Source organism: Trichechus manatus, unplaced genomic scaffold (assembly GCF_000243295.1).
Source record: "Trichechus manatus latirostris isolate Lorelei unplaced genomic scaffold, TriManLat1.0 scaffold00122, whole genome shotgun sequence".
NCBI lineage: Eukaryota > Metazoa > Chordata > Mammalia > Sirenia > Trichechidae > Trichechus > Trichechus manatus.
Window position 1 is genome coordinate 764,971 of NW_004444058.1, and position 26,365 is coordinate 791,335.

Here is a 26,365-nt window from a genome sequence, read left to right on the forward strand (position 1 = left end):
GGAGACCCCGGCTCTGGCCTCCCACATGGGCTCCTGCTGCACGGTCACCCCCACTCCCTACACCCCACAGCTCAGAGTGGGGACCCCAGGGCCAGGGAGTCAGGCAGGGCAGAGACAGGGCCGGGCAGACCCAGTGCTCAAAGCACTGGGGATGTCTGTGCAACCCTGGGGCACCAGTCTGACCCCTAGATCCAGACTGGGGGGCTGGGGGAAGCCTGAATTTCCAATCAGTCCCCAGAGGCACCTCTTTAGGAGGGGTGATCTCAGTCTCCATCTGAACGGCCCCTCAACACTTAGGGAGCCCCATACCTTGTTTCCTCGCCCTGACAGTGTTCTAGCTCCTTCCATCCCCTCAGTTCTCCCCAGCATCCTGGCAGCCCAACTCCCCGCCAGGACCATGCACCTCAGGAGCAAGAACTCAGGAGCTGGAGCCACTCATGGGTGGGGATATGTGCCATTAAAATATGGATGTATAAAGGCCCATATGCTGCACACAGCATGTTGAGACTCGTCAGCAGCATGTTGAGACTTGTCACGACTTGTTTTTCCAAAACCTATTGTCCCGTTACTGATTGGCTTGTTTACCTGAATTCCTTCTCCCTTGCCTGAAACTTATTGTTATTCACCCAAAGCCCATTGTTCTGTTATTTGCTTCACTGCTTGCTAGTATTGACTATAAATAAACTCCTGGGACTGAAGCCGAGGTCAACTCCTCAGAGTGACCCTCCGTGGCCCCACTTCTCTGTTAGAGTTGTGTTTGGTTACTGTCTTTGCCTGCCCGACAATTGTCACCGTTGTGACACCCATGGAGAAGGCATGTCTTCTGGGTCACCCTCCTGGGGTCCTGGGCCAGGATGGGTCGGCTTCCACCAGGATCTGAGGGAAGGGTTCTGGCTGCACTCAGTGTCTGGGATCCCAGGCAGATCCCACCTGGAGGGCTGGCCAGGAAGACCCTTATTCCAAACCTGGGGCTTCCAGCAGGAGGTGGGCTTTGGAGGGTCATGCAAAACAGCTGACAGATACAGGGCCTCTAATCGTCAATGCGTAGATGAGATGGCCCCTGCTCTGTGTCAGGGACCACTCCCAGTTCACTGCTTAGGACCACCTTTCATCCTCTGCACAGCCCAAGGTGGGCACTGCTGCTCTCCTCTTTCACAAATGAGAAAACTGAGGCCCAGGGAGGGGAAGTGACTCACCTTGGGTGATGTATGGGGGATGGAGCCCAGAGGGTCTGGCTCCTCCCTCATTCCTGCTCTCCCTTCTCCCCCCAACTCAGCTCCCCAGGCCCCTAGCCAATGACACTGGGAGACCAGCCATCAGCAGGGCCTTGAGCCTGAGGCCTGGGAACACAGGTTGAGACAGCGAACTGGGGAGTGTCCGCCTGGCGGGGGACAGGCCGCACAGCAAGGGGGCAGAGGCGTGAGATCGGTGTCGGGGAGGAGGCAGAGATGGGTGTGAGAGCCCGGCCCTCTGCCTGTTCTCCTATTGAAACTTCCTGGTAGGCAAGCATCCCCTCACAGCCTGCCCCCCAACCCTGCAGATTAAAACAAAAAGCACAGTCTGTCTCTGCGGCTATAGCTGGACCAGGAGGGTACAGAGAGCCCCGGCTGAGCCCCAGGGGCCTGTGGGGTGACTGAATCAGCCCCTCCCGGCTCCTCAGCCTCAGTCTCTACCAATGAGGGTTGAACTGAACAGCCCAAAGCCCCATCTGGCTCGGCATGTCTCTGGCCTGCCAGAGACACCTCATGGCCACACGTGTCCCCGATCAGGGTCCGCAAAACCCCAGGCACCTCCCAGCCGTGCAGGATCCAAGGCCGGGCAGTGTGTCTCACGGGGAGACAGATGGCAGCAAGTCCAGGATGTGGGGCCTCTGCTGAAGGCTGCCCAGTATAGAGAAGCCCAGCGCAGGGACCAGGGAGGGGACAGGGCCACACATCTCCTGATGTGGACAGGCCTCTATCCTCAGAAGCTCCAGCCCCCGGGACACCAACTGCCATTTAGTGTGGATCTCGGTTCCTTGGCGACATCCATGCTGGGCTTGGCAGTAAGGCCTTAGCCTGAGGCCCCGGCTGATTCTAACATGGACAGAACCCCTGGGCAGGCCTCTGCATAGAAGCATGCAGCTTGCCTGGCCCTGACCGACCCCACACTTCGGTCTGCTCTGGTCACTCTTCTTTCTGAACCTCCAGAGCCACACGTGCCATAGGCCTGGGCCCATCCACCTCTGGACCAGAGGTCTCTCCATGCAGGACAGATCCTTCCACCTCTGGCATTGCTAAGGCTTCCTCCCTGTTACACTTGGGCCCCAACACTGCCCCTAGCAGGCTGTGGACTGGACACTCTCCCCCTGAGCTGCGGCCCTTGCCTCTCCCAGATCCTGGCTGTCCTGAGAAGGGTTCAAGGAAGTGACAGTCCCCCATTCTGAGACAGATTTAGGGCAACAAGCCTCGTACTCCACACAGGACAGGGCTACAGACCCCCAGCCCCTGGGAGCTGCCAACAAGTCCCTGGTAGGAGGACACCTGCCTACATGGAAGGTGCCAGAAGGGGCCCGGTCATCTGCGTAACACGCCTCTGCACCCCGGGGGGCTGGGCACCTGCCCATATGGAGTCTGCCCACTGGTTCAGTTCTTTCTCTTCCCGAGGTGGAGGTGACGTAGCATCACCTCCCGCTGAGCTGGTGAGGATAAGGGGAAACATACAGACATGCCGAGGCCCAGCCAGCACACAGGACTTGTCCCATCCCAGGATCCCAGTCCACACAGCTTCTTCTCAGTGCTCAGGTCCAGCTCAAAGTCCCCCTGGAAGGGGCTAACACAACCCCGCCCAACCTCAACCCAATGCTCGCTCATGTCTGCACGGTGTCCTCTGGAAACACACTGCGTGTATTTCCTGAGTTTTCTGTCTCCTCACTGGGCTCGAGCCCTACAAGGAGAGACGTCCTATGGCTCACCGCGTGTCCCCACGTGGGACAGTCTGCTCGGTGCCATCCAACACGGCAGCCAGGTCCCTGGGCCCCATCCGCATTGAGAGGTGCTGTCAGGCTACGTGCACCAGACTCCAAGGGCTCAGCACCCAAAAGCATACAGAATATCTCACTGACAAGGTTTATACTGATCATATGCTGACATGATCGTATTTGAGGATAAATAAAATGCATCATTAAAATGTCACTGGTTTCCAAAGCTAAGAAGTTTCCTGAATACAATCGAACACTTTGAGGGACACAGTAGCAGGGGTAGGGGTCTGGGGACCATGCTTTCAGGGGACATCTAGGTCAATTGGCATAACAAAGCTTATTCAGAAAATGTTCTGCATCCCACTTTGGTGAGTGGCTCTGGGGTCTTAAAAGCTTGCAAGCGGCCATCTAAGATGCATCAATTGGTCCCAACCACTTGCAGTAAAGGAGAATGAAGAACACCAAAGACACAAGGAAAGTATTAGCCCAAGAGACAGAAAGGGCCACATAAACAGAGACCTTATCAGCCTGAGACCAGAAGAACTAGATGGTGCCTGGCTACCACCAATGAACATCCTGACAGGGAACACAACAGAGAGTCCCTGATGGAGCAGGAGAAAGGTGGGGTGCAGAACTCAAATTCTAGTAAGTAGACCAGACTTAATGGTCTGAATGAGACTGGAGGAACCTCGGAAAGCATGGTCCCCGGATTCTCTATCAGCTTAGAACTAAAACAATTTCCGAGGCCATCTCTTCAGACAAGGATTGGACTGGACTGTGGGATGTAAAGTGATACTCGTGAGGAGTGTGCCTCTTAGCTCAAGTAGATACAAGAGACTAAATGCGCAGCTTCTGTCCGGAGGTGAGATGGGAAGGCAGAGAGGGTTAGGAGCTGGTTGAATGGACATGGGGAATCAGGGGTGGAAAGGAAGAGTGTGCTGTCACAGCATGGGGAGAGCAATTAGGGTCACATAACAATGTATGTATAAATTTTTGTATGGGAGACTAACTTGAAATGTACACTTCATTTAAACTACAACAATAAACAAACAAAAAAAGCTAACAACTGCAAAGAAAAAAAAAATAAAATGTCACTTGTTTCTTCTTAAATGTGGCTACTGGAACATTTAACATTCCATATGTCTCTTGTATCCTGTTTCTACTGGACAGTGCTGGGCTGTTGTTGTTAGGTGCCACTGAACAGATTACAACTCGAAGCAACCCCACGTGACAGAGTAGAATTGGCCCATGGGGTTTTCTAGGCTGTGATCTTTACAGGAGCAAATCTCCAGGTCTTTTCTTCTGCAGAGCTGCTGGGTGGGTTTGAACCACCAACCTTTTAGTTAACTGCTGAGTGCTCAACCGTTGTGCCACCAGGGTTCCTTGGGGCTGGGCTAGACCACCAAAAATATCTGCTGAGCCAACTATTGTTATTATTAGCACCCCTTGAGGGGTGTAGGGAGACCCTGGGTGGTGCAAATGGTTAACAGGCTCAGCTGCTAACTGAAAGGTTAAAGGTTCGAGTCCGCCCAGTGGTACCTCAGAAGAAAGGTCTGTTGATCTACTTCCATAAAATTGGCCATTGAAAACCCTCTATACCACAATGGTCCGATCCCATCGTGCATGGGGTGGACGTGAGTTGGTGGCTGACTTGACGGCAGCCAGCAACAAGGAGGGTGTAGAGCACTGCTCCTTACAAAGGGGTTGCTCAAGAGGTTTGCTGAATGAATTAGCTGACGAATGAATGAATGAGGAGGGTGGTTTTGATAAGCGACAGGTATGGCGCCCCCTTTGTGCGCCTGGCTGGAGTCAGGACCAGACGTCAGCAGGCCTCTCCCACTCCCATGTTGCTGCCCCACCAGACACCGCCAGACACTGCCACCCCCAAGTCTCAACAGCCTCATCTCTCTCTTCCAGATGACAGGCTTGGCCTTTCCAGAAGGATCTGCTCTGTTGCCGCTGGAGCTCTGGGCCGTCCTGAGGGCTGCAGGGAGACTTCCTCCCTCCTGGCCTCAGCCGAGCCTGGGTTCGAGGCCGCTGCGGGTCACGTGGACCTTCTGAAGGTGCTGCACGGGCCAAACCACCTCCTCTGGAGTGCCATCCGGATCAGCAAGGTAACAGCCACGCCGCCCTTGCCCTTGTTTAGAAGCAGCAAGTTGCAGACCCAGGGCACCGTTTTTCATATTTTAACTTGTCCACATTCTTTAATGATCTGAGGTGGGTGCCAGGGAATTAGTCATTGAACCAAGTGGAGAGGCTGATAGGATCTCCTTGCAAAACAGCAACAAAGCAGGAGGGCGCGGCGGCCTTTGGCAGCAGCCCCTTCGCAGGAGTTTTAATGAGATGTGAAGAAACTTCTGCTTTGCGCATGGCAAACTTGGAGACCCCACCCCCGGCATTGTCCAAGAAAGCTGAGAGGCCTCCCTCAGGGGTCCCGAGGAGGGCTGCCCAGGCAAGGGTTGGTACCACCCCCTGCAAGACCCGAGGTCATGTCCCCTCTCTCTGGGCCCCTGAGATAGATGTCAGGCTCAGTGACGTTGCTGGAGGGGTGAGGGCCTCTGAAGCCCCCACCTGGGGGCCTGGAGGCAACGGTGGGGCTGGACCAGCAGAGGCAGCTGTCCTCGTACCCTGGTGGGTTCTGCCCCGGCTGCTCCCCAGGGCTGACTCCTGAGCTCCCTGTCCACGAGCACAGTGCCCGGCGCGACCCCGGGAGCCCCTTTTGCATTTGCTTCTGTTGTGGCCCCAAGTTCGCATGCAACTGGAGGACCACTCATTAGGGATAGGGTGGCTCCTGCCTCCTCCGTGGGCCTCCCCAGGGCGCCCTCCAGAGCTTTCCCTCGCCCCCGGTGCACCCTCTGCCCTGGGTGCAAACTCTTGGACTCCCATTTCCCTCACTGCCCAGCCCCTGCCCCACCTCAGACCAGGCTGCAAAAGCTGCACTGCAAAAGCAGAGGTGGGTCCACCAGGGGCCACGTGGAACCGAGAGGAGAGCCCCCCAGAACCAGAGAACTCCCAGGGCCCAGGAGAGACCCACTTGGCAGCAGGGAGGAACCAGGGCAAAACCAGGACTTTTTTGGTTTATTTTGCTTTCCAGAAGAACTCCACAGATAGTGGGCTAATTAGGGCACGCCTGGCCTGCGGCAGCCCGCATGTGCCTGCATGTACATGCAGGGCTCCCAGCCTGACCTGGAAGGGCGCAGGCGGGAACGCCAGGCCTGCCCTGAGCCCCTGTCCCTCGGGTGTAGGGGGAGGTAGGAGCTCTGGGGAGGGACCACGGCTGGAGGAGAGTGAGCCCCACTCTAGGCATCCAGCGCCTTCTCCCGCCCAGTAGGCCCCATACACATGGATGGCATCTGGTCATCGTCTGTCCCTCCCACCGTCCTCGTCCATTTCTGCACCTAGGCCAGCCCAGAGCAGGATGCTGGCGGGGGCAGAGGGCAGACGGGTCAGAGCCTACCCTCAGGGGCCGCAGTCACTCCTCTCCCTCCCCTTGAGTGGGAGTACTGGGGTGGCCTGACAATTTATGGTCAGCCATGGCATCTCCTTGTATGGCCTGCTCCATCCCGGGGAGGGCAAGCACAGGGTGGTGTCTTCTCGGAGCTCAGGGAGGGCCTAGAGGGCTCTCTGGCCCCCAACTGTCATTGGAGCAAGGGCAGCAGGTCATAAAGGGACATGGCATCCATCCCTAAGCTGGCTCCTGGAGGTGGGGCAGAGGACACTGCTCCTGAAGAGGACCTCCTGGGCGCGTTTGAACCAGAACCTGGGATCCCAGCCCCACCAGTTTCCGTGTTATTCTGACTTAGAACATGGGAAGTGATAAATTATCCCCCACCAAGTGAACACTAAAGAGCCCTGGTTACACAGTGGTCAAGTGCTCAGCTGCTAACCAGAAGGTTGGCAGTACAAACCTACCAGTGGTCCACAGGAGAAAGATGTGGCAGTCTGCTTCCATAAAAATTACAGCCCTGGAAACCCTATGGGGCAATTCCACTCTGTCCTATAGGGTCACTGTGAGTCAGAATCGACTTGACTGCCCACAACAACACCAAGCAGACACCAAGGAAAGGAAGCAGCTTTGCCACCGTGGCTGTGTGTGGCTGGGCACCTCTGTGCCGCTGCAGCAAAGCCCTTTAAGACAGCCGATCGGCCCCCGACACCCTGTCCGGGCCAGCACCTGCTGCTCCACGACTCAGTGTCCCCTGATGCGGCCTCCCCAGTGGCAGGGCACTCTACCCTCTGCTCCAAGGCTCCTGTGTTTCCAGCCGGGGGCAGAGAAGACTTGCCAAGCCGCAGTCGAAGGTCAGCATGTGGCCTCAGCCCACCATGGCCGGAGTGACCGAGTGCAGCATACTCCCTGAGCTCTGGGAGGCCAGTGTGTGTGGGAGACACTGAGGGCTGGAGCAGAGGCTCCCTGCCCCTGTGAGCGGCTGTTGGGGGAGTCCAGAGAATGCGGAGACCAGGCCTTGCCGCTGCGTGGGGTCTCCCAGTGCTGGCCCAGTGCTAACCAGGGGTATGAAATCTACTGGTCTCACAGCCACCCTTCCAGGAAGGGGATGGAGGCTCAGCGAGGCCAAATAACCCACCCAAGGCCCCCACGAGCAAGAAGCATAGCAAGAACTGGGGCCTGTCGTCCTGGCTCCAGGCTTGCCCTTGACCCCTGACATCTCCCGCTGACCCAGGAAAGGAGAAGAGGGGGTGTGCGGAGGGTAAGCATGGGTTGTGGGTCCAGGAACCTCCCCTTTTCCCGTTTGCTACCTCAGTGGGTGCACCCTGGGCAACCTCGGGCCACAAGGACACAGAGATCTCCCTGAGGGCACATGCACACATGTGCTCACATGCAGCCCTTGAAGCACCCATCAGCAGGGGCAGCAGGGTCTCAGGCTTTGGGTTACCCCGTGGGTGCTCCCTACCCATGAATGTCCTGGACCATGTCTGGAGCCCCCAGGGAGTGTGCTGGGCAAAGGCAGGAAAGGCAGAAGGGAGCAGCCCTGGGGTGGGGTTGAGTCCCAGCTCTGCCTCTATCCCCACCCTACCCCACCCCTCCGCAGACCCAGGCAAATCCTGCAGGATCCCCCGGCCTGGGGTCCTCGTCTCAGATCCCTGCAGATGTGCCAGGAGTCTTTCCAGTGCAGATGCCTGAGTGCTTAGCACTAGCCAGAGGTGGCGAGCTCATAAATGGGGCCAGTCAAGCGTATGTCTCAAGCCAGTGTCTCTGGTGTCACACCCCGTTTCCAGGCCTTGTGGCTTTGATCCTCCCCACTCCCTGGGGTAGTGTGACCTCAGCCCCCAGACAAGGGGCCAGAGGGTGCAGAGTTGTGTGGGAACTAGGCCCCCGGCTCCCCAGTCAGGCCCCTGTGCCCTCCACCCCAGGAGGACAGCCAGGTGTCCACCTGCCCTACTTGACCCATGGGTCTGCTCGCCCTGGGAGCCCTCGGTAGGAGTGGCCACAAGAAGCACTAGTGCGTCCCCTGCCATGAGGGCGCAAGATGCGAAAGACGAAATTCCTGCCCCTTTGGGAGGTAATAATAGCTTCTCTAAGGGCCACTTTCAGCCACCTTCACACCCTCCCTCATACGCTTGCTGGTCCCACCACAGGGCCTTTGCACATGCTGGTCCCCCCCACCACAGGGCTTTTACACATGTAAGTCCCTACCACAGGGCCTTTGCATGTGTGGATCCCCACAAGACTTTTGCATATGCTGGTCCTCCCACCACAGGACCTTTGCACATGTGCGTCCCTACCTTTGCATGTGCTAATCCCCACCCCATGCCTGGAACACCATCCATCTCCTCTCTGCCAAGACAGCCTCTCAAGTCTCTCCTCCTAGAAGCCTCCCTGGCTCTCTGCAGCTATTCCTGTGTGCTGGGGCTTCCTCTCCCACGTCTCTGGGTTGAGTAATGAACATCATAACCCACTCCCCTGTGGGCTCATATTGTCTGTACCCCTTACTAATAGCTCAAACCTGGGTACTCGCTTCGGTTCCTCATGGTAACATGGGGTAAATAGTAACTCCTGTTGCTGGAGGCCTCTGTGAGTGGGGATTCAGTGAGTTACCACACACAGAGAGTTAGGACAGAGTTCAGCACACGCAAGTACGACAGAAGTGTCCGCTGTTTCTCCTACCTGGCTCTCCCCATTTCTCCCTATCTGCCCCAGGTGCCGCGTGGGGCCCTGGGGCTATGTGCAAGACCCTGCAGTCCAGGGGCCCTCGGTGGTACCAGTCAGGGGAGCTGAGGCTGGGCTCTCTGTAACAGCCCGGTGATGTGGACACACATCGGTCCCTTCTTTCATAACCATACAAGGGAGACGGCTCGGCGCATCCCATCTGCATTTCTGCCAGAAACGGAGGAGGCTTCATGCATTTAATGTTTCTACTGTTTTGTTTTTTTTTAAGGTCTGGTCAGGAGAAAATCATCCCGTATGGCACCTTCATCCAAAGTCTAGGGCCCACTCTCTAGTGCGAATCCCCTCGGAAGCAAAACTCAGTGAAGATGCTGGCCTTTCCAGCACTTGGCCTCCCCCACCCCCCCACCCCGTGTGCTTTCAGTTCAGCGGAGGATGTTCCAGTTAGTCCTTTGTGCGCCCTCTCTCCAGTTCCAGAAAGGATCTGAAGGGACTCACAGCAGGAACAGAAACGCCAAAACAACGCAAACGGGGACCAAGGGGGGTGGCCCTGGGGCAGCAGATGGGGACACTGTGGAGCTAGCCTTCAGCCCCATGTCCCTGGCAACCGACGGGAAAAATGGACCAGGAGGAGATACAGAATTCTAGAATTCCAACTGCCCAGGGAGAAGAGATGCATCCAGAGGGTCAGGAGAGAGAACTTCTCCGGGGCGTGGAACCCGAGCCCCGTAGCCCCTGTAGCACAGTTCCTCTTCCTGCAGCATTTCTCATAGTAAAAGCCCACTGCTCGGCGTGGCGCTGTTCCCGGGACACGCAGCTCCAGAGATGGCACTACGTGTTGTCTGTGCTGTACACTGGCACCAGCTGATGGAGGGGATGTAACAGGCTCCTTTCCTGAAGACCTTTTCAGAGCCTTGAGGCAAATCTCAAGAGAACGAGGTGGTACGACGCACTTGCTGACCACCGAGGTCACTCCACCCCTGCCTGGCTGCGTGGTCCCGTCTCTGTGGAAGTCAGGGTGAACAGTGTCCCCTGGGGCTTCTCCACAGGACCAGAATCCGGGTCTGGATGGGGCAGGGGCTGGGTGCAAGGGCAGAGGGAGGGGGCCGGCGGGGGCTCTCAGGACCTTAGTGGGTCCTCATTTGGGGACACCTCTCTCCAGGATCTGCTGGCCTTGCTTCCTCACTCCCCCTCTTATATGTCCTCCTCGGCGCGAGGCCCCCAGCCCCACATGCCCGCCCACATGGCCATCTGGCATCCATATCCTGTGGGGTTTCCTTGTGTATCCTGTCCCCTACCCTGGAATGGCAGGTCTGGGTAGAGGGCAGAGATATGTGTGTGTGTGTGTGTGTGTGTGTGTGTGTATGTGTGTGTGTGTGTGTACGCATGTGTTTCACCCATGCTGTCAGCTCCCGCGTGATGCCAAGCAGGCACTACTAAATATTCCCAGAGCTCACATGTGTTTGAGGCCCTGGGATCAGACCCCCGGGGATCTGCCAGGCCTCCCTACCCCCAATTTCTCCCTGCACCCAGGTAGGGGTCTGAGTCCTCTCTGCTCTGACTTCAGTCACTTGAGGTGTGAGGGGGGCAGAGTCCTGCGCTCCCAGGAGGCTCCAAGGGCCAGAACTTTGCTCTTACAGAGTAAGAAACCTTCCATTTCCTGGTATACGCTCCCAGGCGTGTCTGGACTTGGGGTTCCAGCCTCACCCGGGGTAGGTGACTGACACGCAGTCTGGCTCCGGCTCGAAGATAACCCATCCCACTCAGAGTGGGACCTCCATCCCGCCGGTACTTCCCACAATTGCTCCCGGAGTCTGTGATTAAACGGATGGAAATGCTGACAAGCTCTGACTTGTGCTGGGGGAAGGCGTCTTCCCCTCCTGTGAACACATACACAGCGCCCTCCTCCTGCAGACACACGCTGGTGCCCTCCCCTCCCGAAAATATGCACACAGTGCCTTCACCCCCTAAAGAACACAAAAGGTGCCCTCTCCCCCTGCAGACATACACGTGGCGCCTTCCTCCTGCAGACACACATGAGGTGCCTTCCTCTCCCAAAAATAGGCACACTGTGCCCTCTCCCCCGCAGACACACACATAGCGCCCACTCCTCCCACAGACACGCACGCGGCATCCTCCTCCTGCAGACACGCACAAGGTGCCCTCTCCCCCTGCAGACACGAACTTGGAGTCCTCCCCTACCGCAGACACCCATCCAAAGCCCTCTCTTCCCACAAATACACATGTAGCTCCCTCCCCTCCTGCAAGCACACACACACACAGCATTAAAAATTCTCTTCTCCTGCACACACGGAGCCCTCCCCTTCTGTGGACACCCGTGAGGTTCCCTCTCCTTCACTCAGCTGTGTCAAAGCCTTGCCCAATCTGAGCTGGGCCGAGTGGAACTTTCCACGCTGCATGCCAGAAAGACGTGCCCCCAGAAGCTCTGAACTTCGGCTGCTAAGGCGTGTGTCTGCAGGACCGTGACCAGCAATGGCCCTGTTGCCACCTGCAGAGACCACTGCCAGGAGGAGCCTAGGCAGGTGGGACCAAGAGCATCCTCCAGGCTGTGCCCACGCCGGCCTGTCCGGACACAGACTTTATGAGCTGGGGCTTGGGGAGGATGCCAGGCAGGGGACCAGCAGTGCAGAGAGCCTGGGGCCAGAGGAAGGGCTGGGGACCCAAGTGCAGCCGGAAAGATGATAGAGGGTGGTCCCAGTGAGCAAAGCCTTCGGCCACTCCGCCACCAAGGGAGTACGTGAGGTGGGGACCACTGGGGGCTCTGGGCAGAGGCAGGTGGCTCAGCATGGTGAAGGGACCCCTGGCTCCGGAGCTGGGACAGATGCGGCAACAGCAGTGCAGGAAGCAATGGGGGTCCTGCCAAGTGGGGGCGGGGAGCAGGGCTGTGCCCAGGCACATTCGGGGGGTGTGCTGAAGGGGTTCCTGATAAACGAGGTGCAGTTGGCACAGGAGAGGGTGGCTGGCTGAGCGCACGGATGATGGCGTTCCCACCAGCTGAGAAGTCATCCATTGGGGCTGATGAGAGCTCAGGCTAGGTCAGTTAAGATGCACAGGGGGCACCCAGGCTGGCAGGAGACAGAGATGGTGTTAACAATGCTTGAACAAGGGTGTCAGGATGCCTGGGGGGTGGCATGGGGTCAGGCCCAATGAGACTGGGTGAGCGGAGGTGACATGGGTCTCTGTCTTCCGATCGCCCTCCTGAGCACACAGACAAGCTCTAGCAGCTCCTTAACCCCACGTGGCCCAGCCCCACCCATTCTCGGCTCCCTTCCTCACCCTGGCTCTCTCCTCCACTGACTCCAGTAGCCACTGCCCCTCTGAACCTGGAGGTCCCTAGAGCCTCACGCTGCCCAAGCTCCCCGCCCCTTTTCTGCCCTCCTCATATCCCGCCCCTCACAGCTTCCTCACTGTCTCCACAACACCTGCCTCTCCCAGTCCTGAGGCTGTCCTCCTGGGCCCCTCTGCTGACGGACTTCCTCCACCAGAGACCCCCTCCACCGGGAACCCCCTGTGCCGGCACCCCCTCAACTGGTGTGCCTCTCTGCTGTGGTCCCCTCTCCACCAGCGTCCCCCTCTGCTGGCGTCCTCCCTCTACCAGTGCCCCCTCCTCTGCCTGCACGCCCCTCTGCTGGGGTCTCCCCTCTGCCAGCATTCCCCCTCCACCAGTGTCCCCAGGAGAGGGAGAAGACAAGAAACCAATGGGGGAGGGGAAGGGGGAGGGGCTCAGAGATGGGAAAGAGCAGTGTTGTCCCCACCCCCAGGCTGGTGAAGTGGAACGGGGGAGGGGCATCCAAGGCCAGGGCCTCCTCCCCTCTGCAGCACTGGGTGCCCCCTACCCCCTCACTGGGCTCCTCGTTCTTCACACTCTTTCTCCTCCCTCCTGCCACCTGCTCTCACCTGCGTGGTATCCAGTGGGTAGCTCCAACACCATACAGCCAAAGCAGGTGCTGAACTCAATCCAGTCCCACTACCCCTCCCCACCCCCAGCAGCTTCTCCCCACTCAGTAAATAACAACTCCCTCCGTCCAAAACCAGGTCGCCTCCCCCCCACCGCCATCCAGCCCATCAGCAAACCCTGTCGATCCCCCTCCCCAGAGCCCCAGCACCCTTCCTCTGCATCATTCCTCTGCCCTCCAGAGGCCCTGCCCCTGCCCCGCCCCCTGCAGCCTCAAACCCGAGCCAGGGGGTCCGCATCCCTCCTCTGCACCACCCCTTGGGCAGGTGCTTAACAAGTGCGTCTTGGCGCTCCAACTGGCTTCTGGGGCCCCTCCCTCCATGTCTTTCTTGCCATGCGGTTGCACTTTCTGCAGGGATGGGCATCGCCCAGTCACATTGCACAGGGCACTTTCTGCAGGGATGAGGGTTGCTCAGTCACAATGCACAGGGTACTTTCTGCAGGGATGGGCATCGCCCAGTCACATTGCACAGGGTACTTTCTGCAGGGATGAAGGTTGCTCAGTCACAATGTACAGGGTACTTTCCGTAGGGATGGGGGTCGCCCAGTCACACTGCAACAGGGTACTTTCCGCAGGGATGGGGGTCTCCCAATCACACTGCACACAGGCACTTTCTGCAGGGATGGGGGCCTCCCAGTCACACTGCAACAGGGCACCCAGACCTTTCTTCACACTCACTTTTTCTTCCTAACCAGCCCTTTCACATGGCTCACTGGCATGATAACACTCCCTCAACATATGTTCACAGACCCTCTGGTGGGCTGTGCCCGTGCCTCCCTCGGGCTGGAGGGACAGTGGGGAGCGGGACAGGAGCAGTCATGGCCCAGCTCGTGGTGACTCCACTGCCGCTGTGGAGATCTGTATACATGCATTTGTCAGTGTGCACACTGAGCCCTCCAACAGAAGGATGAAGAAAGAGGTGGCAGGTTTGCACCAGCACTGTTTATCCCTCGAGACTCTAAAGCTTTGAAAAATGACAACCCATGGGGAGGTCGGGCCGGGTACCAGGGCACCTACCCGAAACAGGGGTGAATCTGAAATCAGCAGGCAGCTTTCCAATCTGGAAAAGCTGGAGAATCCCAGACGTCAGGGACAGTGCTGGAAATGAGAGAGGCCATTCACACCTGAGTTTGTCCACAGAGCGCACGTCCTGAAGGAGGGCCTTGGCTGAGCCCTGGTCGCCTCCCCCTGTGCTGGGGCAGGGCTCAGCCCACCGCATGTCACATGTTGCGAGAAGCCGCCACACAGGGAGGCACAGGCCCCGTTGGCATCACCACGGGGGCTGAGTGCCGAACGGCCTCAGGAACGGGAGCATAGACTTAGAATTTGTGACCATGTGGCCAAAGCTACCTCGAGAGTCACTGAGCCCTTGACTCGGAAAAAGGTCGGCGGAGCAGAGTGTGACTGAGGCTGGGGGGCAGGGGCTCAGTCTCACAAACAGATTTACACACCTGGACTCACAGAACCACTGGGCAGCTACCGCCAGTGGCCAGCAGCTCTCAGTCCTGGCGGAGAAGGGATTCCGATTAGTGAAACCCTGTGTGCACATAAGCAAACCGAGGCTCAGAAAGGTACGTCACTTAGGAACCAGCCCCAGTGCCCACGCTCTCATCCCTGTACAAGGCTCTTAAAAAACATGGCTGCAGCGTCAGACGAAGTCCTGCAACTCGATCCTCCCGCCTCTGGTCCCAGCGCAGCTGACTGCAGCTGATTGCTCTAAGAGCAGCCGCTGCAGCCAGCCAACAAGGCCATCAACTCCGCATACAACGCTGTTCATGCTGAGTTTCCTTAAAGACTCCCTGGGCTGAATGCCACTCCCCCTCTCACAGTGTTCTCAGGAAGTGGAAAGGGGGCAGAGACAGGGAAACTGAGGCACTCGTGCAAATCAGGATGGCCCACCTCCCTCCCCCCCGACACCATGAGGGAAGCGGCTTGGGAGTCACCCCAGTCTGGGCACCACCTTCCATCAACCTGCCCTTGGCACACAGCTCCCAGCACATGGTTGGGGGTGGTGCTTAGTTGGTACTCGCTGATGGAATGAATGAACAACAAATGAACAAACCACAATTATCCTCGGTCTAAAAAAAAGATTAGGAATGATGGTGTGTTGGCCATTGCTGGTCCCAGCACATGGGGCAGCAGCAGCAAGCAGATAGCAGTGGCCCCCGTGCCTTGTGCTGGGGAGGAGCATTCCCGTGGTCCCACCCTGCCTCCGGGAAAGCTGCCTCACAACAGCCAGCTCAGCTGAGATTGTCCCCTCAGGGAGAGGAAAGGTGGTCACCAGAACCCCCAACATCCAAACAGGGACACAGCTTCTAGGTCCTGAGCTTCTGGCTCTGCCTGGGGCTACAGGCACGACCACCAGGCTCCCCAGCAGCAGGGTCAGTCCCTGCCAGCACACCTGCAAATGTGTCACCTGTCTGGGGATGAGGCTGCTCCCCCGGGGGCCCCAGGCCCGCACACCGTGTGTACCCAATAGCCATGTTGGTGGAGAATGAGTAAGTGAGTGAGTGAATAAGTGAGTGAGACACAGAAGGGAGGAGGGGGAGCCCCTTCCCTGCTGCAGTAGTTTCCCACATGGCAGCACCCTTTCTCAAGTATAGCCAGGGGTGTAGAGAGGTCACGGCATGTCCAGACCCAAGTATCGGCGCACAGAGCCAGCGCCCTGGTCAGGCAGTGTGGGCGGGTCACCCACCCCCTCAACCCAATACAGGCCACATGCAGACTGCCATGCTTCCCACAGGCTTGCCTGGGGGCACACACCCACATGTACACATACATGCATACCCAACACACACACTCGTAACACACACATGCAGACACCCAGAACAGCACACATGTGCACATACCCAGAACTACACACATATGCACACATGCAAAACAACCCACGCGCACACACCCACAACAACATACACACACACACTAGAAACACACAGACACACAGTCACCTACACATATGTGTACCCCCACACCAATACCACATAAACACATCTGCAAGAACACACCCACACCAGCCCACGGGCACCCACACACATTCTCAGACACACATGCACACGCGTCCACACTCAGGCACACACACTCACACCAACGTCCCTGTACACACACACACACCCCCAACTGGCACACACATACACACACATTCTCTGTCATGTGCACGTGCACACATGTTCACACTCAGGCACACACACTCACATAAACACACCTGTGTGCACACACAGGCACACACCTTTCCTTCCCACGCACACATGCACACGGACAAACACCACGAGGCTGCAGTTCTCCAAAGGCTCCCAGAGCCCCCAGATCCTGTGACTGCAGTCAGGACTCCTACCCTTGGCCGGCAGAGATTGGGGATACCCACACTCTGTCCGCCCTGCCGCTCAGCCCATGCGCTGGGTCTGCAGCATGCCCCCTGGCTACCATGGCCCTGACTCTCTTCCTCCCCAAAAGGAAGATGCTCCTGCGTGGAGCAGCCACTGGCCGCCCCGCCCTCACCTGCTCGGTTAGCAGCCTGGAGCCTGCTTGCCCCCGGGGGCGGCAAGCCTGGAGAGAAGCCCAGGTCTCCAGGGCTCAGACCACAGGCGCCAAGGACACCTGCTGTCCCCTCTTGCCCTCCACTGGTCCAGCCCTGCCCAGAGGTGCACCAGGTGGCCCAGAAGCCAGCTTGCTGCAAATCTGCAACGTGCAGCCCAGCCACGCCAGGGCCGGAGCCACGGCGACCAGAGCCACTTCCTGCCTCTGCTCTCAAATGAGAAACCTCCTCGGTGAGGATGCTCCGGCCCTGAGAGCAGAGCAGTGGCAGCCTCCTGGCCCGCGCCCTGGGGACATCCTGAGCTCCTGGCAGCTGGGGCAGGAAGGACAGCCCAGCCACAATGCACCTGGGTAGAGCCACCAGTTCGAAAGCTGAGCAGCATAGGACACCCCCTGTCACAAGACATCAGCTGCCACTGCTGACCTGACCCCTGCCTGCCCTCCTCTCCTGGGTCAAGGTCCTCGCCAGCCTGTGGGCACTGGACCTCAGAGGCCCCAGGATGGGCGAGCATCCCCCACACCTGCCCTGCCTCCAGTCACCCCAGCGAGGGCACCCAGACAACAGCAGGTGCTGACCAGAGATTGGCAGAAAACTCCTTGGAGCCACCCTCACAGCAAGAGCCCCAAAAGACCCCCTGCAAGAAAGACGGAGATAGCGCCCTGGACAAAGCGGAAGAGCATGGAGGCACCTACCGCGGAGAAGTGCTGCATCGGGTCACCCGCGTACAGCATGTCAGGCACGCAGGGGTCTGAACACACCGGGGAGCTGGCGTGCCGCAGGCAGTGGCATGGGTCTGCGGGCTGGATCGAGGAGTGAAGGGTTGAGGCTGCCGGCAGGGTGAACCTGGCGGCTAGGGAGGCAGGAGCCAGGGATGCTCTGGACCATGTGGGCTGTTCGTGGGCAGTTTCACCCTCTCCATCTCCCTCAGTTCTGCCAACTGGCTGCATCTAACAACAAACCCACGGCCCACCCCCTATTCCCCATGACTATTCATCAAAGCCCGGGCAGGCCTCAGCTTGCCCAGGATGTGCTGGACCGCACCAAGGAGCCTGTGGGGGGGGGTGTGCACCCAGTCAGTGGCGGCTCCATCTCAAACTCCACCCCAGCACCTCAGAACGCCCACCCAAGGAGGGCTCTGAAGGCCCCAGCACAGGCCCCCCTCCCTGCCAGCCACCTCCGCCCCACACGCCCAGGGTGCATCTCGGCCCTTGAGACCTTGGCAGGCATGGCTGGGCTACCCAAGGGCAGAGCTGGTGCTGCCACCTTGCAAAGCCCATGGCAACCCAGGCAGAGAGAGAGTTGCCCTCCTGCCCAGGGAACCTGGTGGTCACGGAATCCCCCCGGGGCTTCCCCGGAGGACTGATCGGATAGGAGAGGCACAGGGGTCCCCTAGGGGGCTGGTGGCAGGGTGAATGGCCAGGGCGAGGCCTATGTCCCCGCCAGCCCAAAGCTGCAGGCTGAAGCAGAAAGCCAGTGTCCTTGTGCTCCGAGTCCCTGCCCCAGCTGCCACTGGCCTTGTCCCTGCTCTTGCTAACCTCCTGGACACAGAGGGATGTGGCAGAAGGCCCTGGGATGCTGCCCGCCGCCTGGGGTTTGTGCTTTCGGGGGGGTGGGGTCTGAATACAAATTCTATTTTACCATTGTTCTGGACTGAATTATGTCCCCCTAAAATATGTGGGTATAATCCCATTTGAGAATAGGGTTTTCTTTGTTATGCTAATGAGGCCATATTCGTCTAGGGTGTGTCTTAAACCTGACTGCTTTTGAGATATAAAAAGAGCAGATTAGACACAGAGAAGCTAGCACAAACGGAGGGGAAAATACATGCCACGTGGAGATCACCAAGGAATCAAAAAACGTCTGCAAAAACTGAAAGAGATCTTCCCCCAGAACAGACAGAGAGATAGCCTTCCCCTAGAGCTGGCGCCCTGAATTCGAACTTCTAGTCTCCAGCACTGTGAGAAAATAAATTTTCGTTCTTCAAAACCAGCCACTTGTGGTATTTCAGCACCAGGACACTAAGACAACCATCTTTGGTACAAGGTTCCCCTTGGCGTAGGGGTGTGATGTCTACTGCAGGCAGCCGGGCATCCATTACAAACAGACACACATGTGAATCGGCCTTACGGAGTTGGCGTTTCCCAAGCCCCCAGAGCAGCTGCCTCAGCCCCACCACAAGAGATCAAGTCCCGGAAAAGTGCTGAAAAGACAGCGCAGAGACCCCTGTTCTGTCTTCCCTCCTCAGGGAACGGGAGCAGCTGGGAGCTTGGTCGGGGAGGCTCGGGCCTGTGGGACACCCAGGGACTTTCCCAAAGCCTGGGGATCTCATCCAGCCCTCCTCAGGGTGAAGGGAGAGGAAAGGACTCCAGCTCTGCTCCCCGCAGGGGCCAGGCTGGGAGAGCCCAGTTCTGGGCTCCAGGACTCCCACCTGGCCTGAGTCCCACCGGCCCACATGGCCGTGCAGGCAGATCCGCATCACTCATGTAAAGCTCAAGAAAAGCGGTTGGCTTGGAGGACAAACAGAGAGGGGTCTTTGGGGAAACACCCTGCAGGGGGTCTGCGTGGTGCTGAGGTCGGGGCAGCTGGGTGGAGACAGCAGCTCCCGGGCCCTCAGCACCTGCTCTTCTGATTCTGAGTCACTGGGGAGTCCCCACCACTGACCACTTCCGAGGGACCCTCAGCACTACGTGCACCGTAAGAGGGTATTTGCCAGAAGGGGCAGGCAACGGAGTTTCCCGGGCAGCTGTGATGGGGTCAGTTCAGTGCCAGGCCGTTGGGGGTTGCAAAGCCAGCCACACTACTCCTGAGTGTCCCTGGCAGTCTCACCTTTCCCCAGACCGCAGAGTCCCGCATGTTCTAATCTGGGGCGTCTGTCCCAGAGGCGGGGCAAAGGTCTCTGGAGCCTGTCAGTCAGCGGTGCTTTCTGCCCCTGTCCACAGCAGCTGAATGCCAGACAAAGGCGGGAGGAGAGGCGGGAAGGGGATGGGAGGGAGGGGTCTGCACAGACCCCGGGGCTGATGGGACACGGTGGGAGTCCCTGCCAAGACTCTGGTTCGAAGACTGTCTGAGATGGGACAGGGGCTGGGGAAGGGGACACGGGGCAGGGCAGGGGTGGGGCGGGGAGGAGATCCCAGAGCAGCACCGCTCTTCTCCCATCTGTCTCCCCAGCTCCCTCCCTCCCTCTTGTGCAGGATCAGAGCTGGAGGGGCCTCAGGCTCTCACAGAGTGGCAGAGCCAGCATTTTGTGGAAGGGACAAAGGGACATAAGACTCAAGAGGGGAAGGGCAGGGAGTGCTGGGGCTAGAACCAGGACTTCTGCCACCAAGGTCCTCCTGCCACTGCCTCCTCGGTCCACCATTAGTTATCACCAAAGTGGGGCTTCATCCTGTCCATGTTCCTCCCAGTCAGGGCCAGGGGATACCCCAAGCCCTTAGGGTATCCACAGCCCCCCAGCTTTCCCCTTTCATCAAGGCACCAAGCCAGAGCTCCAGGAGGGCAGGGGTCAGGTCCATCTTGACCACAGCCCTACTCACAGCCCTTCTTCTTGGTCTTCTCAATAAACCCACCCTTCCTCCCAAGCCCACAGGGGGCAAGGACCCAGCAGGCTGCTCTCCCCTCTCCTCCTATAGCAGGGGCACCTGTTTTAGAGGGAAACTCCCGTGTCTGGGGGTGCAAAGAGTGAACACACTCAGCTGTTAACCGGAAGGTTGGAGGTTTGAGTTCACTCAGACGTGCTTTGGAAGAAAGGCCTGGCAATCTACTTCTGAAAACTCAGCCATTGAAAACCCTATGGAACATTCACAATGTTGTCCAACCACCACCTCTATCTAGTTCCAAGACACGTTCATCACCCCATAATGAAACCCTGTATGTGCCCATTAAGTAGTCACTTTTCATTCCCTCTCCCCTACCCCCAGTGCCTGGCAGCCACCAATCCACTTTCTCTATAGATTTCCCTGTTCTGAATATTTCATATAAATGCGATCATACGATTAAGAAAAAAAAACAACAACAACAGAGCACAGTTCTGCGAGTCAGAGTTGACTTCACCGCAATGAGCTTGATTTTTTTGTTTGTTTGTTTGTCTCCTGTGCTTGGGTGAGCCACAGGGGTCTGCTGGGACCACCAGAACCAAAGGCCACCACCGAGGGGGAGGTACTCCACACACAGGGACCCCCAGGTGGGAAGGGGTGGTGCAGGCCCAGCTTGGGGCAGTTGGGGCTGTCCCCCAGACCTTCTGGGAGCCGCTGTTCTGGGTCTGCCTAGGGAACAGCTTTCTTGAACTGAGGGCCTCCGCCCGTCTGCACCATCGCACTTAGCATTTGTTATGTGCTCCCTACGTGCCATTCACCACCCGAAGCCCTCCCGACCCTGACGACAGAGCCAATCACTAGCCCCATTTCACAGATGAGCAAACTGAGGCCAGAAAGGTTAAATAACTCGCCAAGGGTGGCCAGCTAAGAAGGGGAAGTGTGGAATCTGGCCTTAGAGTGCCCACACCCAGGGCTGCTCCCTGGAGGCCACTTCAGCCGCAATATGGAGTGAAGCACTGGCCGGGGTGACCACAGGGCTTTCTTCCCTTGGTGGCTGCCAGAGCGCACAGCCTACCAAAGCCCATCCCGGGGCCAGCTGCTCCAGACTGCCCCCTATCTTCTCTGTAACGGCCCATCGCAGCTTTCTTAGTGGGGTCAAGGGTGGTGAGGGTGTCCAGGGCCCGATGGCCGCCTCCACATGCCTGTGAGGGCTCAACTGTGCTGGCTGCTCTGGGCCCACTCCTCCATCACCCCAACTTCACAGCAAGGTCCCCGAGGCTCAGAGATGTGCAAGGACTTGTCTGAGGCCCCACAGCTGGGACCTGGATCCCAGCGGTCCGACTCCTCAATTGGGGACCCCCACCCTCTGCCCTGTCCCGCACGGCTCACTGAAGGCATCAACAGGGCCTCGAGATGGTGCGTCTTTGACTGTGCTAGGGACACTGCTCAGAAACTGCACATTTGGAGGACTTGCCCGTTTGCCAGGACAGATGACGTGGTGCCTGGTCTCCACAGAGGGCCATTGCCCCACCCCTAAGGACCGTGCCGGCTGGAGCAGCATCCCCTTGGCTGGACAGCTCCTGAAATGGGGGCAGGTCCCGACTGGGGGTGAGGGTGGTCCCAGAGCAGTGGGGGTGGGGCCAGACTCCCTGTTAGTGCAGAGCAAGCTACAGTGGGGCGGGGGAAGGGGTGGCTGCTGGAAGAGGGAAGAGGAGGCCCCACAAAGGGGCCTGGGGGTGGCCCTGCATGTGTAGGGACCCGTGTATGTAGAAGTAGCCTGGTCCTGACCACGGCTGTAGGGCTAACGAGAACCTCTGACCTCACAGCTGATTTTTCACAGGAGGGACCAACCTGGCCTGGTTAGTGACCTCTAGTCTGAGGTCCTCAGCATGGAGGTGGGGCAGGAACCTGGGCCCTGGCTCCAAGCGAGCTCTGCTTCCATGACGTGTGTGAACTGTGAATGGGCTGGGGAGCAATGGGGGTACAGGAGGAGGCACTCAGGTGGGCTGCTCAGGAGCCTCCCAGGGTCAGCCCCAGGCCGGGCTAGGCCCCTGCCTGCCCCCGGCAGCACAGCTTCCTCCCTGGGCATCATCCCCAAAGTGGCGTGTCCTCCTGGTTCCTGGGTTGCTTTTTAAAACGTCTCCCAGTTCAATCTGGCCAGGGCTCCTAGGCCCCTGAGGCCCAGGGTGGACAGGACCCTGGTGGGCATGAGGCCACTCTGCAGGGGACTGGGGCCACCTGAACCTCTGGCCCACAGTGGGGCTAATGGAGGACAGTGGCCACTTGGAGGGCCATCATGGGGTCAGGGGCAGGGGCAGCGAGCCCCTCACAAGGTGACCAGCCTCGGTCAGACAACCTCACTGCTCTAACGAAGTGCGGCCCGGGGTTGGCAGGTGGGCAGCGGGAGGCCTGTCTCTCCTTCTGCCGGCTGGCAGTGGTTCCAGGGAATTCCCACCTCTGTGAGGTGAGCTCTGTGTGCAGGTATTTCAGAATGACTTTTACTACAAGGCGTGTTGCTACCTGACAGGTCGGCTGCCTTGTTCACAGAGGTGCAAGGCCCCACCCTCATTACCACGCAGCGAGTGGGCAGCAAGTCCTAGCAGGTGAGGGCTCGGAGCACCCCTTCCCAAGCATGCCCGCCTGCCCGCCTGGGCACCCCACAGGGGACTAGAACTGCTCCTGCCTCCCTGAGCCAAGATCCCCTCCCGATGCTGGGTCTGGGGTCTCTCAGGGATGGGGGAGGCAGCTTCCAGAACCTGGGGAAAGACAGACATCTTGTCAGTCTGCACCCAGGGGTCAGCCCTCTCAGAGCCTGGTGGCCAGCTCTGGTCCTTCCCAAGAGGGAACACTGATGTCCAGTGGGGGGGTCTGGAAGGTGAAGGGTCAGAACCTTTGTCCCCTGAGGAGTAGAAGGCAGAACAGAGAACGTTCTGGAAGGGACACAGCTTCCACCCTCTCCTCCTAGAACTACACAGACCTGACCCCACCCCAGGCCCAGCATCTGCCTCTGTTTCCTTGCCTGGGGAGTGGCAACACAGCCATGCTGGGGCCGTGTGAACTCTTCCTGCTGGGCCTACTCTCCTGAGCTGAGACCGGAGACCACGGAAGCCTAGCCAACTCTGGCAGAATCTGTGCTAGGACATGCGTCAGGGGAAAGGACATCACAGGAGCGGTAGACCGCCAGTTCCCCTCCCCCCCCAGCTGCCACTGTCCCAGGAGGTGCCTCCTCTAACCTCAGGTGGGCCACCGCTGCTCCAGCCCAGCATCCATGACATGATCTTCCCTCCTGTTCCCCCACCCCCATTTCACCCTGTGACCAGAGCTCGCATATCCCCCACTAGCCACAGATGCCCAAGGTGGCCGAGTCACCTGCCTGAACACCCAGGACAGCGGTGTGTTGAGGTAAGTGAGGGGCTCCGAACTCTGAAGTGGGGGCTTTTGGGAGGTGGCCCGGGTAGGAAGAGGAGGGGCCAGGCCTCAGCAACCCCCTGGCCTCTAGAGGGTTCTCAGCACCACCTCCCTCCTGTGCACCTGGCCCCATGCCCGGTGCTGGTGTGAACGCGCGAAGCACAGGCCTGCCCCGAAACGTGCTCAGGCGAAGAGGCCATCCAGGGGCCTCCTCCACCCTGCCCTCTGTTCCCATAGGTCCCTGCTCAGTGTGGGGTTTGCTTTCCCTCATGGGCTCAGCCAAGTCCCCTTGACAAGTCCCCACCTGAGGGATTCTGAGCCCTCAGAACAAGTCTTGTTGGCAGAACTGAGCAGCCCAGTGGTCTGGTGGAGGCTGCAGCAGGAGCTGCCAGGGCTGGGGCTGGGCTGGCCCAGGGAGGTGGCCACAGGCAAGGATGCTGGGACAGCAGGCATCACTGGGCCTCCCCATACCAGGGGTCCTCATACACCCTCCTCATGTGTGCTACCCTCCTGCCCTCCCCCTCCTGGCACACCCACGGCCTGGCAATGGCAGCCAGAGGGAGAAGCAGAGATGTGGCCCCCATTCACTTCCCCACAGCCCTGAATCCTTGTGCACAGGAAAACCCATCTTGGCAGGAGCTTGGACAGTGTGGGGCTGGAGCCTTCTCCCACTCCCTCCAGGAGGAGGGGGAGCCTATCAAGACAGGGTGCCAGAGCCTCAGCTGCTCTGCCTGGCCCCTTCCAGTCCCCTTTCCTCTAGAAGCAGCACCTCCATATTTTTTCAGAGTCCCCTTCCCCATCTCTCAGTCCCTAGGATGGGGGAGCCAGCTCTGCTCTATCCTACCCTGTTCTTGGGGGGGGGGCATGTGATCAGGGCAATCAGAGGCACAGGGGTGACTTAGACATGGGCACAAGTCGGCGTTCAGACCAATGAGAGGCAGGCCTGCTGGACTATGGAGAAAAGGGAGTCCTCTCTGTATAAACATGGAGATGCAGGTGGAGTCTGGTACCCTTCACCATGAGGGGAGATGCTGCCAAAGACCAAAGCCAGTACGGGGGAAGGAGAGAGATGGAGAGAAGCAGCTGTTTGAGCATCCAGATCCAGCCATGCCTGAAGTCATCCTTACCTCCAGATCCAGCCATGCCAAAAACTATTCCTACCCCCAGATCCAGCCATGCCTGGAGCCTTCACTGAAGCCATCCCTACCCTCAAACCCAGCCATATCTGAAGCCATTCCTACCCCTGGATCCATTCATGCCTAAAGTCCTTCTGACACTTGGATCTAGCCATGCCTGAAGTCATTCCTCCTCCTGGATCCAACCATGCCTGAAGCCATTCCTACCTCTGGTCTGACATTCACATGAACTAATACATTCCCTACTTCGCAATTTGAAAACTACTGACAGACCCATGGGAGCAACTGAATATCTGAGAGCCCGTTTTCTGGCTCTGCTGGATTCCCACACCAGGAAGTCCACGTTCACAGTCCTCACCCTGAGTCTTGGCAGAGGGCAGCCCCACTCACCATGACAGACGTGGTCATGCCCTGCAGGTGGAAGACGTCCATGCTGGCTTCTGCACTGCCCACTACCTCGTTGTTCTCCCGGCTTGATTGCGGAAGGTCAAAGTAGGTGCTGTCTGGCTCCCTGGGCCGGGAAGAAGGGACAGAAGCCATCAGTCCCAGATGGGGTGTGTCCCCTACCTCCCAGGCCTAAGGCAAGGCCAGCCCAAGGCTCCTTTAGGGGCTCACATCTCCTGCCCCCAAGAGCCCTTCGGGCCTTGTCTCTGCTCCTTCCTGCTGACCCTCAGCTCCCCCTCCTCCAACCTCTCGCTTAGCCCACCTTTCCAGGGCTATGAAAGCCCAGGAGGGCATGGCCACACATGGACGCTGGCCCCAGATTTCTCCCACCCTGAGCCCTCTCAGGAAGTGGTCAACGGAAAGACCCAGATTCTGGACCTTGTGTCCCCAGAAGAAGGCTCAGGGCAGCAGCCCCCATTGCTACACCCCCAAGTCAGCCTCGGGGGTGGGGGAGCCGCTGAAGCTACCTCACCCCAGGGCCGCCCTTTCTGCTCTAGCCTAGGCAGCCCAGCAGGGGTAGCCAAGGCTAGCCCGAATCCAGACTGGGCCTGCCCCGTTTGCTCTGGCCCAGTCAGCCCAACAAGGGTGGCTGAGGGGAAGGTGGCCAAGGGTAGCCCAGCCTGAGGCTGCCCTGTCCTATATGGCCTGGGCAACCCAGCAGGAGTGGCTGAGGCTAGCCAGTAGTCTAGCTCAGGAACCCCCATCTGCTCTGTCCCGGTTAGCCCAGCAGGGGTGGCTGAAGTTAACCCAAAGTCCAGCTCAGGACCCCCCATCTGCTCTGTCCCAGTTAGCCCAGTAGAGGTGGCTGAGGCTAGCCCAGAACTCAGCCTATGACTCTCCATCGGCTCTGGCCCAGGCAGAGGAAATACTCACAGGGAGCTCCAGAGGTTCTCGAACGTGGTTCCATCGGGCGAGGTGGACTGAGACATCTTCCCCCACGCCAAGGCCCCCGTGGGCTGCTGACTCTGTGAGGGGAGAGAGAACACATGTCAGGAAAGACAGTGAGCTTTCAAGAAGCATGTCCTCCTCTGTCCCCTCCTCTGGCGCCCTCAGGGCGGGAGAGGGGCAGGGGTAATGATGATGCCTCGGGCACCGACTACGGCCCTGTGTGTGCTCAGCACCTCACCTGCTGCTCTCACTTCATCCTGCCCATTCCCGGGGAGGAAACCGAGGCCAGCTTGGGAGTGAGGGGTCGGCCTTGGGGAAGAGCAGACTGGAATTCAAACCAGGCAGGAGCTTCCCAGTGCCACCA

The 26,365-nt window shown here is 58.7% G+C and overlaps 1 protein-coding gene across 3 annotated transcripts in view; it reads right to left on the reverse strand.

Annotated features, from left to right (window-relative positions):
- The window catches only part of TP73 (tumor protein p73), a 49,421-nt gene extending 23,379 nt beyond the window's left edge, over positions 1-26,042 (reverse strand). For all 3 annotated transcript variants that reach the window (XM_004384311.1, XM_004384310.1, XM_004384309.1), the window contains exons 1-2: positions 25,987-26,042; positions 25,060-25,180 (exon numbers count right to left, since the gene is read on the reverse strand). In XM_004384311.1, the coding sequence (XP_004384368.1) occupies positions 25,060-25,180; positions 25,987-26,042 (177 nt within the window). The remainder of the gene's footprint in view (positions 1-25,059; positions 25,181-25,986) is intronic.
- Between the last annotated feature and the right edge of the window lie 323 nt (positions 26,043-26,365).